The sequence below is a fragment of the Astyanax mexicanus genome, chromosome 11 (genome assembly GCF_023375975.1).
Source record: "Astyanax mexicanus isolate ESR-SI-001 chromosome 11, AstMex3_surface, whole genome shotgun sequence".
Taxonomy (NCBI): domain Eukaryota; kingdom Metazoa; phylum Chordata; class Actinopteri; order Characiformes; family Acestrorhamphidae; genus Astyanax; species Astyanax mexicanus.
The window spans coordinates 19,539,564-19,555,922 of record NC_064418.1 but is presented as its reverse complement, the minus strand read 5'-3'; the positions used below and the strand labels follow the sequence as shown (position 1 = coordinate 19,555,922).

Sequence of the window (16,359 nt, the reverse complement as noted above, 5' to 3'; positions counted from 1 at the left end):
CGCCGTATTTCACAGTGGGCATGAGGTGCTTTTCTGCATACTCAGCTCTTGTGTTACGCCAGACCCACTTAGAGCATTTGCTGCCAAAAAGCTCTATCTTTGTTTCATCTGACCAAAGCACACGGTCCCAGTTGAAGTCCCAGTACCGCTTAGCAAACTCCAAACGTTTGCGTTTATGATTGTGAGTGAGAAATGGTTTCTTCCATGCATGCCTCCCAAACAGCTTGTTGGCATGTAGATAGCGCCTGATGGTTGTTTTGGAGACTTTGTGACCCCAAGAAGCTACCATTTGTTGCAATTCTGTAACAGTGAGCTTTGGAGAACTTTTTATTTCTCTTATCATCCTCCTCACTGCGCGTGGTGGCAAAATAAACTTTCGTCCTCGTCCAGGCTTGTTTACCACTGTTCCAGTTGTTTTAAACTTCTTAATAATTCCTCTGACAGTAGATATGGACAGGTGTAGGCGAGTAGCGATTTTCTTGTAGCCATTGCCTGACTTGTGAAGGTCAACACACATCTGCCTCACTTGAATGGTATGTTCCTTTGTCTTTCCCATGTTGAAGATAAATGGCCTCTGTGTCACGTCATATTTATACCCCAGGGAAACAGGAAGTTGTGAATTACAAATTAAATGTTCCTACATACTCTGATCAACTTCGTAAACTACTGTAGAAGTGACAGAAATACTTTTATTAAATTTATTTCCTAAGAATTGTTAGGGGTGCCAATAATTGTGGACCAGGTGATTTTATGAAGAATAATTATTTCTTAATCAGGGATTTTATTTCCCCCTTAAAATTCACTTGAGTTAAAGGTTGGACTTTACTTTTTTTTCCCATCGTGGTCCTATATTATTTTGAGCAAAACTCAATTTATGAGAAGCTAAAGAACACATCTTAACCAGGGGTGCCAATAATTATGGAGGGCACTGTAAGGTTTTTATTTGACAGTCTGGTTGAATTAAGGCCAGATCACATTCTCACCCCAATGGAGTTGGTTTGGGACCAGACCGAGATTACCTCCCCGGGTGTTGGTGTGCAAACCAACCAGAGACTGTTTTAAAGGAGCCAAATACCATGTCAGAGTCACTGTGTGCTATAGAATCAGTGGAGCTGAAAACACGGATAAAGTGTGTTAAAAAAGAAGGTGGTGATAATGTTAAGGCTCAATTAAACGAAATGTGTCATATAACATGAGTATTTTTCTGGTATATGAGACTTTAATATGTACAGTGGTGTGAAAAAGTGTTTGCCCCCTTCCTGATTTCCTGATTTTTTGCATGTTTGTCACACTTAAATGTTTCAGAACTTAAAACCAATTTAAATATTAGTCAAAGACAACACAGGTAAAGACAAAACACTATTTTTAAATGAAGGTGTTTATTATTAAGGGAGAAAAAAATACAGACATACATGGCCCTGTGTGAAAAAGTGATTGCCCCTGAACCTAATAGCTGGTCAGGCCACCCTTAGCAGCAACAACTGCAACCAACCAAGCAACATTGAAGAGTGTTCTAACAGCCTTTTAAAGGTCACGCCACAGCATCTCAATCAGATTCAAGTCACGACTTTGACTAGGCCACTCCAAAGTCTTCATTTTGTTTTTCTTCAGCCATTCAGAGGTGGACTTGCTTGTGTGTTTTGTCTCATTGTCCTGCTGCAGAACCCAAGTTTGTTGCAGCTTGAGGTCACAAACAGATAGTCGGACATTAACCTTCAGGATCTTTTGGTAGACAGCAGAATTCATAATTCCATTTATCACAGCAAGTCTCCCAGGCCTTGACGCAGCAAAACAGCCCCAGACCATCACACTACCACCACCATGTTTTTTTTACTGTTAGTAAAATGTTCTTTTTCTGGAATGCAGTATTTCTTTTACGCCAGATGAGCTTTAATGTTCTTTTTGCTCAGCGGTGGTTTTCGGAACTCTGCCATGTAGGCCATTTCCCAGTCTCTTTCTGAAGGTGGAGGCATGAACACTGACCGTTTCAGTGAGGAAAACAGTAACAAAGCTACTGCGCATGTCTGTTCCTTCGACGCTTCCGGTGGCGCTATTTTCAAGTATACAGCTGTCAAAATGACGAGCGCATATTTCGCAAGTCTCCCGAAAACAGAGCAAACATATGATCAGAAATTAGTAAAAAGTGATCAAACCTCTTTTCCTGATCCTTTTGATAAGGATTTAAGAGGGAATTTTTTTCCTCTGATTTAAAACGCTTGCGTTAAAAAGCGTGACCTAACCAGATGTGATCATTACCTTGTTGAAACGGAGGCAGTGAAAGCCCGCCGCAGTTTGGGCGTATATAATTACTTTCTCAGTGGAAAAGTTGGAAATATTTGTTCCTGTGGTAGAGAAGACATCACTATAGTGTATTTTGAGGTTGGAGCAAGTCAAACGCTATCCAACACGTACTCTGCATGGTTTGTAGATAAGAAGGTGGGAGAAGTGGTGAGCGGACACTGTAACTGCATGGCAGGTTAGCAGTGTGAAAAACGAAAGCACGCGTGTTTACTATGGAGTTTACTATAAATAAATAAATGTTGAAATAAATAAATGAATAAATAAATAAATGTTGACATAAATAAAAGCACATATAAATGAATAAATAAATATGTAAATAAGAAATGTATTTACTAATTAATTTATTTACCTATACAATTATTTGTGCACGTATTTATTTATTTATATATATATTTATTTATTAATTTATATGTGCGTTTATTTATATATTTATTAATTTCAACATTAATTTCTTCATTTATTTATTTATATATGTATACATTTATATGTGTGTTTATTTATACTTATGTAATTTTGGTTACTTGTTTAAAGAACAATTTTACCTGATTTTCAATGTTTGTGACTCTCAGATTAGGTGAAGTTTGCAGTCATGTTAAATTAAAGTCATGTCCACTGTTTTGAACGCTGTTTAACGCTAAACGGAAGTGTCCGAGGAACAGCTACGTCACTTCCTACGCTCATGAATATTCCTCTGAAAGGGTCTATAAGGGGGCAATCACTTTTTTACACATGTGTTTTCTCTCTTAATAATAAAGACCTTCATTTAAAAATAGCCTTTTGTGTTTACCTGTGTTGTCTTTTTACTAATATTTAAAATGGTTTGATGTTCCAAGACATTTACGTGTGACAAAAATGCAAAAAATCAGGAAGGGGCAAACACTTTTTCACACAACTGTAATATATAATTAGATTTTACGTCCATGTTTAAGATGTTATTGTGGAATATCATAGATCTGGCTGAAATTTCGCTGCAGATAATCAAATGTAATGATAATCATTCACTTTTTTTATTATCCACCTTAGCAGAAAGCAGAGCGGGGCGCAGAGACTGCTATAGATCCAGGGGGAGGAGATTTTTCAGATGACCCAACCACAACCAGCGACGGCGCAGTCTGCACAGGGGTACATCCTCCAGATGATGCTCTTGAACTGGGCACGCCACTGCCTGAACTGGTAGCCAAAGAGGAGGATGAAGATGAGGTGGAGGAGGACACTATGTCCAGGAGGTGGAGTCTGGAGGCGACAGCAGGCGTGTCTCAAGATGAAGAGGAAGAGGATGAGCTGCATTCGGTGGAGGGCGGGTCTGTGGATTCAGAGACCTTTGTTACGGAAACGGATACAGAAACAAGTAAGCAGCATTCAGCATTCAGTCTGAAAAGTATTCACTTTTGTTATAGTCAGAACTTCTAGAGCAGAGTCCAGGTCAAAACCAGGATATTTAGTAGTTGAGTCTAGTGGAATCACAGGGCATCTCATGATAAAGATGATATCTCAATCCTGTGATACTACGAAACTCTATATATCACTACACATGATTACTAGAGAGGAAAAAAGGCTTGTAAATAAGCAAATACCAGAATTTCTGGATGTATTGGTCTCAGTTTAACAACCACTTTTATATATTAAAGTCTAATAGAGGGAAATTTAGAGCGCTTATGTTTCAATAAAAAATCCTACCCCTACTCGAGTCTAAACTAAGACCAAGAATTTAACTAGTCAAGTCCAAGCCATGACCAACACCATGAGTGAATGAGACCAAGATAAAACACAGATTTTTTCATCTTGTAAAACAAAAAACATATATATTATTAAATATATTTAGAAATATAAAATATAAATTAAATAATTAAATAATATTAGAACAAAAGTGAAAATTTACTACCCCAAAAATTAATATTACCCCAGACAGAAGCAGTGGACTGACCTTGATGACAATTTACGAGTTCAATATATTTTATAATCTTGAGACTTGAGGACTACAACACTGATGCATGCACTCTACCTCATTTTTGTCTAAACTGTTGTAGGCTGAATGGGCCGTTTTGTAACATTTATGTATTCATGGTTGTGACATTGTGGCTATAAGGCTGTGGCAGATCCATTGTGGCATAAATCAACAAATCAAGAAAAATGTAGATATCTGTGATATGAGCCTCGTAAAGAAAACCAGACAATTATCATACAATGTCAAAAAATTCCCTCAGATCCTGTATATTTATATGTGTTTCTAAAGTTAGCTAGTCATCTGTAAGTAACTGTATTATCTTGTGTTTGATGCAGGTAACCCTCAGGTAAACGGGCACCAGCAGGTTCGCTCGCTTCCCTCCGTAAGACAAGATATCCACAGATACCAGCGCGTGGACGAACCCTTGCCTCCCAGTGAGTGTGTGTATGTGTTTATGTATGTCAGCATGAGTGTATGAATAGCATTTTATATCCAGGTGTTTGTGTGTATTAGGGGTGGGCGATATGGCTCTAAAATAATATCACGATATTTCATGGTATTTTCACGATTACGATACTTTGAACGATATGACAAAGCTGAATTAGAAAAATATTTTGAATTTTATTATTGCATTAGATATGATATTGCTAACTGAGATATTAAAAAAAGAATTTTATCAGATTTATAATAGAGGTCAATGATGCAGAATGTCGTGAAACTAATAATGCACTCTATATATATCTCCATATATCCAGGATTAATGTGAAATAAATTATACTGGTCTCTAGTAGATAAATAAACAGTAAAAAAGTAGTACCCTGATATGCTAATGGTGGTGGGTGATATGGCACGATATTTCAGGGTATAATATCGTTCACGATATTCAACATTTTTGGCGATATTATCACGTACGATACGATATGGCACACCCCTAGTGTGTATCCTTGTGTTTACGTGATTTATTCTTGTGTTCTGTTTAGTTTCAACTCTTATTACTTCCTTTAGGGCAGGGGTTAGGAAGATAGGCCCGGGCAGTACTGCAAATACAGTATCACAGTACTTTTTAAATATTTTTACTATATATTATTGACCAGATAAAAAGCACCAGGCAGTGCCACGATTGGAAACTCAAAAATATTACTGTACTGTACAAAAGGTGAGTGCAACAATCACAAAAATTGCATAGTGAATTGGGAATAGTAGAAGCTGTACAATCCATATACATCCACATTAAGGTTTGCCCAGGAGTAAGGAAAGTCTTAGTCTTAGAAAATATAATTTATTAACACATAGAAAAGTGAATAGAAAAGTGCCACTGCCATGCAGCCTACTCAGATCTTCAGCACTACACAAAAAAATTGCATCTCAGTGCAGGCGAGAATACACAGTTATATGCAGACATATGTATCTCTGCCCCCTGTTGAAGCAGGAAGACAAAATTAATCTGGAAGGAAAAAAAATAGGAAAACTCTAGGTACTCTGTAGCTTTAAGAGTAGAGATCCAAAATGCTGTTGTCTATTGCCTACACTAATCAACTTTAAAACACTGGACCCTGGACATTTGCTTTGAGAGAAAAAAAATCTGAATTCTGTTCATGGAATGGGACCAATGTGTTGCTATTAATGCTGATTCTGCTGATATGAGCATCAATGCCATGTTTTTATTTTCTAAATTCATAATGCTGAAAAAACAGTATGCCCTCACTTTTGCACATATCATGCTTTATTGTTTGTTTGTTTTTAATGCAAGGCTGGAACTGAACCTGTTTATGTTCCTCTCTCAGACTGGGAGGCTCGTATTGACAGTCATGGCCGTATCTTCTTTGTGGACCATGTAAACCGCACCACCACATGGCAGAGGCCCACGAGCCCTCCAGCTCCACAGGGCCTGACCAGGTCCAGCTCCATCCAGCAGATGGAACAGCTCAACCGCAGGTGAGAGCATTACGCCTATTAATATATTTCTCATATAGACAGGTAATAAATGCTAAATTATAGCTAACTGTTAAAGATACAATATAGAAATAGAACCTGAAACTTGTTTGTGTCCAGGGCTTAACCCCATTCTCTCTGAACAAACCAGTGGCTCACTGGATCTGTTTACACCTGGTATTATATGCACCCTGCGTGATCAGATCACAAACGATTACCAAAACTCAGAACTGTTTACACCTGGCTCTTTAAATGCATGTGCTAACTGCATTTGTGGAGGCAGTACCGGAGATGGGGCTGAAAATGGGACTGGAGGCAAGGCTGGACATTGGGCTGGAGACAGAACTGGAGGGAAGGCTGGATGCAAGGCTGGAGACAGGGCTGGAGGCAAGGCTGGAGGCAGGACCGGTGTTCACACTACAGCAATAATAAAGTGGTCGTGTGTGTCTCTGATCTCTGAATGAAATGTGGTTTAAATGATGGGATCACACACACACACACACACAGTGATACAGTAAGCAGGCATGCCCAGTGCAGCAATATGAATGCCAACAAGCCATTAACATTAGCAGCATTTCAGTGGTGTTTACAAGCCTGTAGAGAAGTGAAAGTTTACCTATAATCTATTTTAGAATAATAATTCTGTAATCAAATGTTTACATTTAATTTCTCAGGTATCAGAGCATCCGCAGGACGATGACCAGCGAGCGGTCCGAGGAGCCAGCCGTGGACCCTCCTCCTGCAGAGGACACGGATGTGCTGCCCCACTCCCTGTGTGGTGAGACCCCTAACACACATATGATACAAATGTAGCTGAAATGAATCCAATTTGGCCACACTTTTTGGCAATTGTTTTCACATCTGACAACAGTTTTGTGAAATTAAACTGAAATGTCTGTTTTTTTTTGTCTGGTGGACTCAAGGGTGGGGTAGGAGGGTCAAATAGAAGCTAAATAATTCTGCACTGACCTGTGGGATATGTGGATTGCTGCCAAAGTCTCTGCTCACATGGAAAATTCTAGCCAGATGCTGCTGGTCACCATCATTACACCCTACTGTACTGCACTGTCCACTGTGGGACTTCAGATATTAAACTTTCCATTTGTCTGCATCCACTATCAGACCTCACCTGCTATGAGCACGCTGGCCAGTAATTAACCTCACTCAGTGTATACAGGTGTCCCCAGAGATAACTCTTCATGATTCTTTTACATATTGCTGTCAGGTGTTTTTTGGCATTTCAGTGTGAATCGTAATAACAGGAATGATTGTGTAAGGAGGTGAAGTTGGGTGGATCAGTGCTTATAAGAGAAAACTGTGTGATAACAAGAAGCTCAAAGCGTGGGAGTGCGCATGCGCGGCTGACCGTGATGGCTGCTTAACTTATCGGCTCCTTCCAACCGAGTGCCCATATTTTTATTTTTCGGTCCACCGAGTCCTGTTTCGTGCAAGTGTCAGACCCCGCAAAGCTCTAAATCCTTAAGCATGGCTTCAAAGCGAGATTTGCCAGAATCGCTGGTGAAAAAGAAGCTAAAAGACGACGGCCACCTGAGAGACGCCATTCCGGAGATGCTCCAGCAACAACTAAGCGAGATTAAAGCCAGCATGGCAGCGATCGTTCGCGAGGAAATTCAGGTAATCTCCAACTGACTCGACGCTCTGGAAAGGGAGGTAAAATCCTGTACTACCAGATGCGACCAGGCACAAATCGCGGTCAGAGTAATGAAAAAGGACGCCGTGGCTAACAAGCTGTGCACGGAGGACCTTCAAGACAAGTTAGACACGCTTGAAGACAAGTCCAGGCAGAGCAATTTAAGATTAGTAGGTCTGCCCGAGGGAGAAGAAGGCGGTGATACGATTTCATTCCTGCAAGACCATCTACCTAAATGGATCCCATCTTTAAGAGGCAAGGATATTGAAATTGAACGAGCTCACCGTATTTACTCAGGCGGATCCTCTCCTAGAAACGGGCCTCGCACCCTTATTTTTAAACTGCTCCGGTACGGCGACCGACAGGCAATACTGAGAGAAGCCCGGGAAGCGGCTCCCCTTCACGGCAGCGGAGAGGGTTCGGCCGTGCTGCAGTTTTTTCCGGACTACAATAAGGGCACTGTGCAAAAAAGGAAAGCCATGTCGGATGGAAGAAAACGTTTCACGCAGCTGGGAATATCCTCGTTCCTGATGTACCCTGCCACTGTGAAAGTGCGACATGTTCAAGACCTGCTGCTGTTCAAGGCACCGACAGAGCTGGACACCTTCGTTGCGTCACTGGAAGGTATCTCAAGGATGGAGACTGCCTCAAGCTTAGCCACTTAGGTATTATGCGTGTGTGTGTTTTTTGTTTTTTTTTGCACTTTGGACTGGGTTGGACACTATGCGACGCCTCAGGGTGATAACCTGGACGAGGTCGGATTTTTAATATCAGCATAATTTTAGCCCATTTTCCTTCTCTTGTTCATGAAGGCGAATCAATCGCCTTAGAATCAAACGGCACTCGGTCCGGGGAAGGACTGAGCAGCCTTGCAGTCTGAGGGCATGGCTCCGTTGGACTTTTCTTTTCAGACGGGTAAGAGAGTCTGTGTCTCTATGCAGACCGTCTTAGTTTGAGGTTTTTTGTTCTTGTTAAATGTTTGTTTCATACTGCCAGGGATACTATTTTATGCTTTCTTTTACCTCTCTGATTGGGTCGTTATTGCTCTTAAGTTGTATGTTGTCATGCAATTGGTTGTTTGTGGAGATTACCACCAGATTCCGATACAAAGAAAATGGCTATTAATGTGATATCTTGGAACGTTAATGGGCTAAACTCACCTGTGAAACGGGCTAAATGTCTTGATTATCTTCATCCTAAAAGGGCAGATATTATACTCCTACAAGAATCACACCTGAAGCCTTCTGATGTCACCCGGTGCCAGAATAAATATTTTAAACTTGTAGCTTATTCTTCCTCTGCTAACAAGACTAAAGGCGTTTTGCATATGTACTTGGGTCTTGGAATAATATGAAGTTAGCCTTTATTTCGGTCTATGCCCCTAACAAATGTGACCAGCATTTTTTCCCCTCACTTACAAAATCTTTTGCGGATTTTATGGATTTTCAGCTATGTGTTGGTATTAATGCAAATGCAGTAGCTAACTCTGTATTGGATAGATCTTGCCCCTCTATATTTTCTTATACACGGGAGTCCTCACAGCTGCTCAATGATTTTATCTCAGATAATGAGCTATGCGATATTTGGAGATTCAAAAATGATAATTCTAAAGATTATACGTTTTATTCTTCATGCCACAAGGTATTTTCTAGGATAGATTACATTTTAGTTTCTAAGACTTTAATTCAGAGTGTAGAGAGTACCAATATTTATCCAATACTTATCACTGATCATGCTCCTGTGAGCTGTAATTTTTCTCCATTATTTCGCCCTCATCAAACAAAAAGGTGGCGCATGAATACTTCATTTTTATCAAATTCTAAATTCATTGAGCAGCTGTGTAGCAAACTATCTGAAATCATTGAGAACAATACAGGGCCTGAGGTTAATGATCAGGTTCTATGGGAAACAACCAAATGTTTTTAAAGGGGGAATTGTATCTCTTTTGCATCATATACTAAAAAAAACTAGGCTGAGTGACCTAAATAATTTGGTGACTCAAATTAATTTCCTGGAATTAGATATTAAAAATTCGTTTTCAGAAACAAAGTCTAAAAACCTGGAAAAAGTACGATCTGAATATAAAGCCCTTCAAATGACCAGGGCCAAATTTCCTATTCACCGTACAAGACTGAACTATTATTTTAATGGGGAACGCCCATCTAGGCTTCTTGCTTTAAGGCTAAAACAAAGTGAAGCTTTATCATCTATTCCTGCAATCAAGGATGCTGAGGGTGTACATCATACTACACCCACAGAGGTGAATAATGTATTTCAGGAGTTTTATTCCCAGCTGTACAGCTCTGAGCTTGTAGCGGGTGATGATGTTTGGATAAGTTAGATCTTCCTTATCGAAACAGTGATCAGCGATCCTTGCTCGAATCTCCCATTACGCTTGAAGAAATAAAAGATGCATTAAAATCTATGAACAAGGGTAAGGCCCCAGGATTGGATGGTCTTCCCCCAGAACTCTATTTATTAGTCTGGGACCTAGTTGGTACATTTATACTTAATTCTTTTAACTATGCTATCAAAAATAAAAGGCTACATAGAGATCAGAACACTGCCCTTATTTCACTTACTTTGAAAAAAGGGAAAGACCCTCTTTAATGCTCTAACTATAGGCCTATTTCTCTGCTGCCTACAGATGCAAAATTATTTTCTAAAGTGTTATCTAGGCGTTTGGATAGGGTAATAGGGGAATTGATTAGTTATGATCAAACAGGTTTCCTAAAGGGGCGTTTCACCTCAGACAATACCCGACGCCTTTTCCATATTATTGAAGACTCTAAATCTTCAAAGGAATCCCATGCTGTTTTCTCACTAGATGCAGAGAAAGCATTTGATCGGGTGGAATGGAGCTATCTCTGGAGGGTTTTGGTTAAATTCGGGCTTGGTCCCAGTTTTATTCATATGGTACAAGTTCTCTACAGTAATCCAGCCGCCTCTGTAAATACAGGGCTTTGTATATCTACTCCGTTCATATTGAATAGCGGTACGAAACAAGGTTGTCCCCTCTCCCCGACATTATTCTCACTTTTCGTTGAACCATTCGCTCAAGCCATAAAACAGACATCAGGATGAAAATCATTACATTTCACTTTATGCAGATGATATCTTATTATTTCTGTCAAATATTATAGTCTTTATCCCCCATTGTCTAAAATTGTTTGATGAATTCAAGCGAATAAATTAATATAAGATTAATTGGTCAGAATCTATACTGATGCCCTTGACTGATACTGCAAAATCAGAAAATATACCACCCATCATTCAGAACTTACTAATAAAATCACTCAGGAGTTGCAGAGATGGAGTGCTTTACAATTGTCACTTCAGGGAAGAATTTCAATAGTTAAAATGAATATGCTCCCGAGATTCCTATTCTCGTTTTCGATGATTCCATTACTACCCCATAATTCCATTTTTTTAAGAGCTAGACTCCTTAATCTCAGCATTTATTTGGAACAATAAAAGGCCAAGAATTAGTATCAAAACGTTACAGAGAAAGACCAGTGAAGGTGGCCTGGCATTACCAAACTTTAAGCTATATTTTTGGTCATTTCAGCTAAGAGCAATAAGTATTTGGTTACATACAGAGTCAAGGGTGGCATGGCGTGACATAAAGAGGAATTCTATTCACCCTTATCGACTGCAAGATATCCTGTTCACAGGTATTTCAAAAAAGGATATAAAGCTCAGGTTTAATTCTATAGTTTATAACAAAATACTGGTTTGGCGAGACATATGTAAATTCTTAGATAGCCCATTTAAATTTACAGCAGAATCTCCTATCTGGAATAACAATTGTTTGGTAACAGGAGGTAAACCTTTTATTTTTAAGGCTTGGTCTGATAAAGGAATTCATAATTTGGGGGATATATTCAATGATCAAGGGTTACGTTCTTTTCAAGATCTACGAGAATCTTATAACCAACCTGGCTTCTCTTATTTTCTGTACTTACGATTAAGAAGTGCACTCCGGGCCTATTGTGTTCCCTGGAATGTTAAGATCTTTCGACACCCTTTAATTGATTATTTGTCATTACCCAGAGTTTCTTCAATTTACAATAGACTGCAAAGTCATAAAAAACTAAACTTCCCATTATTAGCATGTGGGAGAAGGAACTCTCGATATGTGATTTAAATTGGGACTGGATTTGGGATGTCATTGCCAATAGCAGTAAAATGAAGCGTATACCCAGTCCTATTTGTCAGAACTGTGAGGCAAATGTCATTGGTACCTTTATGCATATGTTCTTTGAATGTGAGCCAGTTTCAAAATTCTGGGACTTTGTTTTAGAAGTGGTGTCAATTTTAAGTGACAAAATTATTGTAAAACAGCCTGGTTTATGTTTGTTAAATGATGGCTACTCTCTTGAGCTTACTGTAAATCAGCAGAGAATTTTGTATACGGCCTTAACAGCTGCTAAAAAACCATCCTTGGACTTGAGTTTCAGTCAACTACCTCTCTTAATAGGATCTGGCTTGCAGAATATAAACACATTATCTTATTGGAGCGCTCAACAGCAAGGATTAATAAAGCCAAAGTCAAGAACAATTAGAGGTTGGACAGACATATTTGAGAGTCTTTCAACATTGGACTTATAAAAACTACTGTATGTAATACTGATATAATGTAAGCTCTGGAGACTGACTGTAGAAATGTATAGGTCTACGATGGGTAATGGAAGCAGTTGATGTGTGGCCTTTGTAGGTTATTTTTTCAATTGTCATCATTATTATTACTATTACTATTATTATTATTTTTTTTGTTTTGTTTTTTTATTTTTTAAATATGTGTGTATGTGTATGTATGTATTTATGTATGTGTATATGTATGTATGTATATGTGTATATATATATGTATGTATATGTATATATGTATGTATGTGTGTATAGGTTTTTCCTGTCCCCCTTTTCATAGGGAGTTCAGTGTAATGTATATCTATATACTACTATGTACTGACGTATAACCTATTAATTTTGATCTGTGCTTTCCCTGGCAGTCCCTGGCTTTGTATATAGTTAAAAAAAACTAGATGAATGATGTATAATTTGACGATAAAAGTTAAAAATAAAAAATATTGTTCACAAAAAAAAAAGAAGCTCAGAGCATGTCCTCCTGACTGCGTTAATCAGTCTGCGTTAAGTGTCAGAGCTGAAGCACCATAAGAGTTATCATTTGGCACCCAGCTCTATAGCACCAGCCTAAAGTGTCCTCCAAAATGTAATTGAGTGTGTGTGTGTGTGTGTGTGTGTGTGTAGAATATCGTAGGGAATCCTCAGTGACCCACACCAGTTCTCGCTCTCGGCTGGCACTGCTGCTCCAGTCTCCTGGTGCCAAGTTACTCTCAAGTCCTGACTTCTTTACTGTGCTGCATTCCAACCCTGTAAGTACAAAATTTCACACACAAACACACACTACAGTAAAAAAAAAACAATGAAATAATTTAACGTATGAATTATTATTATAAAAATTATTATTTTATTAAAAATAAAGTTACTTATTTTTTTTTTTTTTGCATCTGTAGAATGGACTAAAAGAAATGGTCCAAAATCCTTTCACATTGACTTCTATTTTCCATTTGTTAAAGCAAAAGTTATAGCACGTGATGATATACCATGTAGATTTTGTATAAATGTAAATTATAATAATTTATACAGATTCGTGATTAATTATCAGTCAACTCAGAGTACATATTTTATATATCACCAGAGCTGCAATATAAAATAAAGATTGGAAAATTGAAAATGAGGACTGTGTGTACATAATATATTGACAAGTATACACAGCTAATTATGAATTCTGGCAAAATGAGTTGTGCTACAGAATTTTAAATAAAAATATAATGGCCTTTTGATAAGCTAGATACTGACATGCATTGATTTACTATTTAAATAATAAGTTTTACAAGCCAAACAGTTTCACCAGATTACAGAATGTCCCACATTTTAATGGGAAATGACTATTAGGGATATTTAGCAATTATTATAAGAATGATATTCATAACTCTTTAATAGGGATGTCAGCTTCAAATCAGTTCCCAGTTTTTTAACAGGCTGTAGTTACACCACTTCCTGTGTGTGTGTGTGTGTGTGTACATACACACTCTGAAATCAATTGTTGTTAATTGATCTACTGATGAGTAGTAACTGGTTAATAGTGGGTTTATAAAGCATATGTGTTAGCATTAGTGTTAGCCATCTGTTAGTGGTTAGAGGCCCGTTCCTGATGCTGTAATTCTGATAAAGCTGTTGATGATCTGTTTTCGTCTGCATTGTTTTCCAGAGTGCCTATCGCTTGTTTACAAGTAACAGCTGTCTGAAGCACATGATCAGTAAGGTCCGGAGGGATGCAGCAAACTTTGAGCGCTACCAGCATAACCGAGACCTGGTTACATTCCTCAACCTGTTTACCAACAAGCAGCTAGAGCTGCCGCGAGGCTGGGAGATGAAGCACGACCACACCGGCAAGGTGTGTGTGTGTGTGTTTGTTTACCATGGTTCAGAGGGTTACTTTACAAATTTACTGTCTGAACAATATTACAGGAAGATGATAAATCCTTCACCTACCAACTGGAGTTATGCATAGGGCTCAGCCAGGATCTATTATAACAATAACCATCCAACCACAGCACACTGTATACTTCTGCCTTTTCCTTTCATTAACTCTATCTACCTCATCTTCAAACGGAACAGGGTTCGTACGGGTGCTTATAATCCTGGAAAATGCATGAATTTTAACGTTCTGTTTCCAGGCCTGGAAAGTGCTGAAATTTTGGAGAAAGTGCTTAAAAATGCGTTTTTAAACATGGACAGCAGGAGAGTTAGCTAGCTATGCTAAAAGGCAAGCTTTTTATAGTAATAGTAATGATCCGGGGTTACACGTACAATATACTATTAGACTAAACCCAGCCCGGCACTGTTAATGCGGTGTCATTGTCCTCCAACGAGCCACTGTTGGCTCCGCTTCAGCGCCGTGAAACAAGCCGATCTCCGGCTGGAGATAGCTATGCTAAAAGCCAAAAGCCAGGTTAACAGTGCTGGTAAGTCACTGAATTCAGGCAAACAGCCTCGGAGATCGGAGGACACTGACGCCGCGGTAACAGTTCCGGTGTTCGGTCGAGTTTTGCTACCCTGTCAAATTGTGCTACCCTAGTGCATGTTTAACCGTAAAAATATATATTTTAATTATATTTTTTATTATTTTTTTACATGGTTGTAACACTCAAGCAAACGATGACTGTGAGTCCAGTTTGTACAATGCACCCAGGAAAAAAACTAAACTATCAGGAAAATCCTACAGTTTGGTAACCCAGGTCCAGAAAGTAAAAATCCAACCCAGGGTTTTTTATCTGCAGCAGAGCCGCTCAGGGGTTTGGTACAAATCCCAGGGTTGCATTTTTACTTTCTGGACCTGGATTACCCACCTCTACATTTTTAGTAAAAAAAATGTATTTGCCTAGTGATCTTTTGTGTCTCAGTTTCATTATTGACCCAATCAAGTTGGATAGCAAGTAATTGTACAGACAGGTGATACATTTTGATTTAACTTTTGATTTAATTTCTTCTCCTTCTGCTATTACCAAACACAATTCTGATTGTGTTTACATAAACAAAATACCATCTCTTGCAGTGTGACAAAAAGCCAATCAATAATTTTGAGTATATGCAGGTCTGGACTGGTAATCTGGCGTACCGGGAATTTGCTGTTTCTTCCATTTATTTTTTCTAAGAAAAACAATATAGGGGGGCGGTCCATTGGCCCATTTTTTTCAATATAGACAGTGGACTGAACCAATCAGCATATAGGACAAAAGCGGCCCCACCCTCTTTCTGCGTGGTCCACTGTAACTCCTGCTACGTTCAGTGTTGAGCACGTATGTTAAAGGAGAGTAAGCATGGAGAAACAGAGGCCGCAGAAAGTGTGTGCGGAGAATCTATGCGCTAAGAAATGGAAGAGCTGCTACAAAATGTGTAAAAATCACAGACATGTTTGCTGCTGTAGCCTCCGCGTCCTCTGTGGAGACAGAGCAGGAGACAGACAGGAAGAGCAACAGGAGGCAGAGATGCAGGCTTGTGAAAGAGAAACCGAGGGACAGACTGAGCGGGAGAGTGTAGTACGTAAACAGGTAAGGTTAGTAACGTTAGGAGAACACAGGGACTTTGAGGTGATGGAGGTAACGTTAGTAATGGCCAGTGATTAGTATCAATATTAATTGGTATTCATATATTTCCCAAAATCTGGCAGCCACGCCCCCTGATTCTGATAAAATAGCAAGACTGAAGTGTTGGATGAGCAGCAAGTGTCCATTTTAGGCTGAATCATAGCATTTTAGATATTTAGGTTAAAGGTGAGTTGAAAGGCTGCAGTTTGAATTTGTAACCTCTATGCTGTCGTTCAACATGTTTAAAAAAAGCACTCAAACAAGTGAAATATCAGATTTTAAAACTGATAAATAAAAAGTAACAGCTTTGCAATTTCAAGTCAAGTCTAGTCAAGTGTACAGGGCATACAAAGAATTTA

The 16,359-nt window shown here is 38.9% G+C and overlaps 1 protein-coding gene across 2 annotated transcripts in view; it reads left to right on the top strand.

Annotated features, from left to right (window-relative positions):
• hecw2a (HECT, C2 and WW domain containing E3 ubiquitin protein ligase 2a) overlaps nt 1–16,359 on the top strand; it is a 113,832-nt gene that overhangs the window by 57,969 nt on the left and 39,504 nt on the right. For both annotated transcript variants that reach the window (XM_022663426.2, XM_022663424.2), the window contains exons 10-15: nt 3,325–3,649; nt 4,582–4,680; nt 6,031–6,181; nt 6,853–6,956; nt 13,098–13,222; nt 14,122–14,307. In XM_022663426.2, coding sequence (XP_022519147.1) covers nt 3,325–3,649; nt 4,582–4,680; nt 6,031–6,181; nt 6,853–6,956; nt 13,098–13,222; nt 14,122–14,307 — 990 coding nt within the window. The remainder of the gene's footprint in view (nt 1–3,324; nt 3,650–4,581; nt 4,681–6,030; nt 6,182–6,852; nt 6,957–13,097; nt 13,223–14,121; nt 14,308–16,359) is intronic.